The 3,830-nt window shown below is 40.7% G+C and overlaps 1 protein-coding gene across 1 annotated transcript in view; it reads left to right on the forward strand.

The window, feature by feature from the left end:
- The window catches only part of LRRC72 (leucine rich repeat containing 72), a 52,842-nt gene that overhangs the window by 37,971 nt on the left and 11,041 nt on the right, over window positions 1–3,830 (forward strand). Inside the window, exon 6 of the mRNA XM_008055861.1 lies at window positions 3,492–3,581. Within this exon, the coding sequence (XP_008054052.1) occupies window positions 3,492–3,581 (90 nt within the window). The remainder of the gene's footprint in view (window positions 1–3,491; window positions 3,582–3,830) is intronic.

The following is a 3,830-nucleotide window of genomic DNA, read 5'->3' on the forward strand; positions in this document are numbered from 1 at the left end:
GTTAAGCTGGGCTCGGTGGCTCAGCCTGTAATCCCGCACCCTTGGGAGGCTGAGGTGAGTGGATTGCCTGAGCCCGCGGGTTCGAGACCCACCTGGGCAGCGAGACCTCATCTCTACAATAAATCAAAAAATCAGCCAGGTGTGGTAGCGCACTCCTATAATTCTGGCTACTGGGAAGGCTGAGACAGAAGGATCGCGGGAGCCCAGCAGGCGAGGCTGCGGTGGCCGGGAGCAACCACTGCACTCCAGTCTGGGCAACCGAGTGAGACTCCAACTCAAAAAAAAAAACCAACAACAACAACAAAAAAAAAACATTTGGGTTCATTTGAATGACCATGTTTGATTCCACTTTAAAAGTTTTAAAAAATTAACAGGAGCCAATTATTTAGATGTCTATCTTTTTGGTTCCTCTTCTGTTTCAGTAATAAGCAGTTTCTACATGTGACTCATGTAACTCAAGCTTGTGTAGTAAGGCAGTAGAGACATTTTGATATATCACTGGATAAATGTAAATTGCTTAGACTCAGAATCCCAAATTAAGATAAGCAAGACAGTGCTGGCGCCACGGAGGTGTCCTCTATAAGTAGCCTAGAGGGAAGGTGGATTAGATAGTATTAACCTATTGAAAGTGAAAGTATAAGCAATTTTGTTTCATAGTTTCTAAAGGAATGTACCCATACATCACAGAAAGCTTTCAGAACATTCAGACACAGGAAACTGATTTCATATCTCAGAAACTTAATTTATGGTAATTTTAGTAGCATCAGTCCAAAACTCATAAATCTAGAATGTTAAATGTTTAATAGTATAGAAGTTTTAAAAAAAAGAGCTAAAAATAAGATTGCTTCTTTCTAAAATGTAAGAGTTATGAAACTAAAGAACAATAAAGATGAAATGCCTTCCAAATTATTTACTTCAATTATTTTTTAAGTTAATTTAAGTAGGGGCGGGGCTGACAGCCCCATGTACTAACTTGCTGTCACTCAGGTCCTACTTTTGGATGAAATGAATGTCAACCACAGTGAGTACATTGAGTGTTTAGTATGGAGGTCCGTGGTTAATAAGCAATGTAATGCAACAGTAGTCAATCCAAGTTTGGTGTTTTGTTTGGCTGAAGCTAGAGTTTTAAAGTTTATACAAAGACATTCCTTAACCAAGGATTAGGAGAAAAAGCGAAGAAAAGAAGTGAAATGAATAGCAATGTTCTCAGAGTAAAAAGAATACGAAGGCTACACCAAGAGAAAGCGTCATTGAGAGACACTGGTACAATTTCCATTAACATCATATGTGAAGGCAGACTCAACTTCCAGATGCTCTAATGAGGTGTCAGATGTGATTCCCCAAGACACTAACCACAAAACAGGCTTCTGCACTAAAGTATTTGTGACTTTTTCTTCTTCCTAAGCTTTCTTTATAAACAATTGTGCTTTGCTTTTATATCCTTGAAGGGTGTCCTTTTCTTTACTTTCTCTGGCTCCACCTACAATTCATGATCCCTATGGATCTTTTAAAATATGTTCTTATTACTGGTTTAATAGATATCCATTCTATTCCCCATCCTGCTGTTATAATTATTTGTTGCCACTTCAAATTCCTTCTTTTAAGAGTAAAATTCGAACCATTTTTTTGTCACTTAAGAAATCTTGACAATTTTTTGTTTTATTTTGCCTCTCATTTCCCCAATTACATGCATATTTCCTTTCTTGTAAATATGTTTGTTGCTCCTGGCTCTATATTTTCTTGTGTGCCTTTCCTCACTCTTATAACTTTTATTATGCACCAGGTGTCTTTCATTGTGGTCGTTCTGTCCCTCGAAAACTCATGTTTTCCACAGGGAATAGCTTCTATACATAATTATTGTATCAGCCAGAAAAGTTTGAGTTTGTACAGCAAATATCAGAGTGTTTTATTATTCACAGAGAAAACAGTCATATGATTGACTTTTTCAGTTTTTATCTCAATTGTCTTTTAAGCATGCTACCAACTGCTACCCTCTTTAGTTGCAAATTGTTCTTTTTACATATTAATCTATTTTTTCTAAGTGTCTAACACTTAATATTTTCATGCCTTTATCAGACCTCTTTGTATTTTATGAATAATCTACAGCAGCTCTTTTAAATTTAACATGTGCCTAAGTGAGCCTTGTTTCCTTGAGTGAGGGATTTGCTCAATAGCTCGAGCTCTTTCTGCTACTGCCATCTGGTGGTTCTCCTCATTAGGTGTATTTTTCTTTTTCAGAAGTATTTTCTAGAAATTGCATGTAGTCAGAATCCAAATAACCACAGATGCACAACTGAAAATCATCAAAGCTCAATTTCACATTGTATTGAAATTACCCTGTGTACTATGAGCTAGAATGAGTAGGCCGGGTGTGGTGACTCATGCCTATAATCTCAGCACTTTGGGAGGCCAAGGTGAGAGTATTGCTTGAGCCCATGAGTCTGAGACCAGCCTGGGCAATTGACGAGACCTCATTTCTACAATAAATCAAAAAATTAACCGGGCGTGGTGACGCACACCTGTAGTTCCAGCTACTTGGAAGGCTGAGGCGGAAGGATCGCTTGAACCCAGCGGATCGAGGCTGCAGTAAAAATCAGCACCAGCCTCCCATAGAGCTGCAGTGGCCGTGAGCGTGCCACCTCACTCCAGCCTGGGCGACAGAGTGAGACTCCGATTCAAAAAAAAAATAATAATAGAATGAGTAGAAAAATTAGTTTACCTTTTCCCTGAAAATAAAACTGTCACCACGTCTAGTGGAAGATTGTTTCAAATGTGCCTAGCGTTGATTCCTAAGGACTGCGGTGTCGGAAGTGCCAGGTTGCCCTGAACCGCATGCCCTCAGCACCAGCTACTTTGTTAGAGTGCACATTCACCACATTTTCAACCACTGCACACCAGGGGCTCAGAGCTGGCGGGTGCCTGGCCAGAGGTAGGCAAGATGCAGAATCCTCATCTGCTCAGCTCCGCCCCAGTGAGATCTGAAGCTACTACTGGCATTAACATATTCTGCACGATGAGCCGTGTGAAGTCGAGGAAGGAAATTCTATTAGATCAGGGTACTGCGTCTCTGTCTGTTTCCACACAGGCACCCTTGTGGCCTTTGAGACTGAAAGAAGAATACCAAGTGATGCTTCAGTAAAAATCAGCACCAGCCTCCCATAGAGCTGATATTCCAGTTCTCCCTTTACTAGTTTATGTATAGACATGCTAAAAATATTCCTCATTGGTGGCAGATTTGGGTCAATGATACGACCCCAACACCCAGGACAGTACCTAGAAGGCATGGAGTAAACATTGAATGAATGAATTTAACAGACAGGAAAATTCAAGTGCTGCCCTGAATAAGTAAAAGTTTGATGAGTCCATTGGATTGATTTGAAGCAGAGCTTACATGCTCTTAGGCTTTATAAAATCCTGCAATTTCCCATGTCTTATCAAGGGATAAACTAATTTTGAAATCTGACATCTTTTGTTGGGTTCTTCCTTTGCAGGTCTGTACCAAAACCCTTTGTGCCAATATAACCTGTACCGTTTATATGTCATCTACCACCTTCCAGGAGTGGAGCTACTTGACCGAAATCGTAAGGACACCCCTTTCATGCAGAGAAATATTTGAGAAACTGTCTTATAGCTCAGTGGCTTAAAAATGAAGATTACCAGCCGGGCTCGGTGGCTCAGCCTGTAATCCCTCGCCTTTGGGAGGCTGAGGTGAGTGGATTGCCTGAGCCCACGGGTTCGAGACCTGCCTGGACAGTAAGACCTCATCTCTACAATAAATCAAAAAATCAGCCAGGCGTGGTAGCGCATGCCTGTAATTCCAGCTACTTGGA

Source organism: Carlito syrichta, unplaced genomic scaffold (assembly GCF_000164805.1).
Source record: "Carlito syrichta isolate Samal-C Ts95f unplaced genomic scaffold, Tarsius_syrichta-2.0.1 Scaffold301993, whole genome shotgun sequence".
Lineage (NCBI taxonomy): Eukaryota > Metazoa > Chordata > Mammalia > Primates > Tarsiidae > Carlito > Carlito syrichta.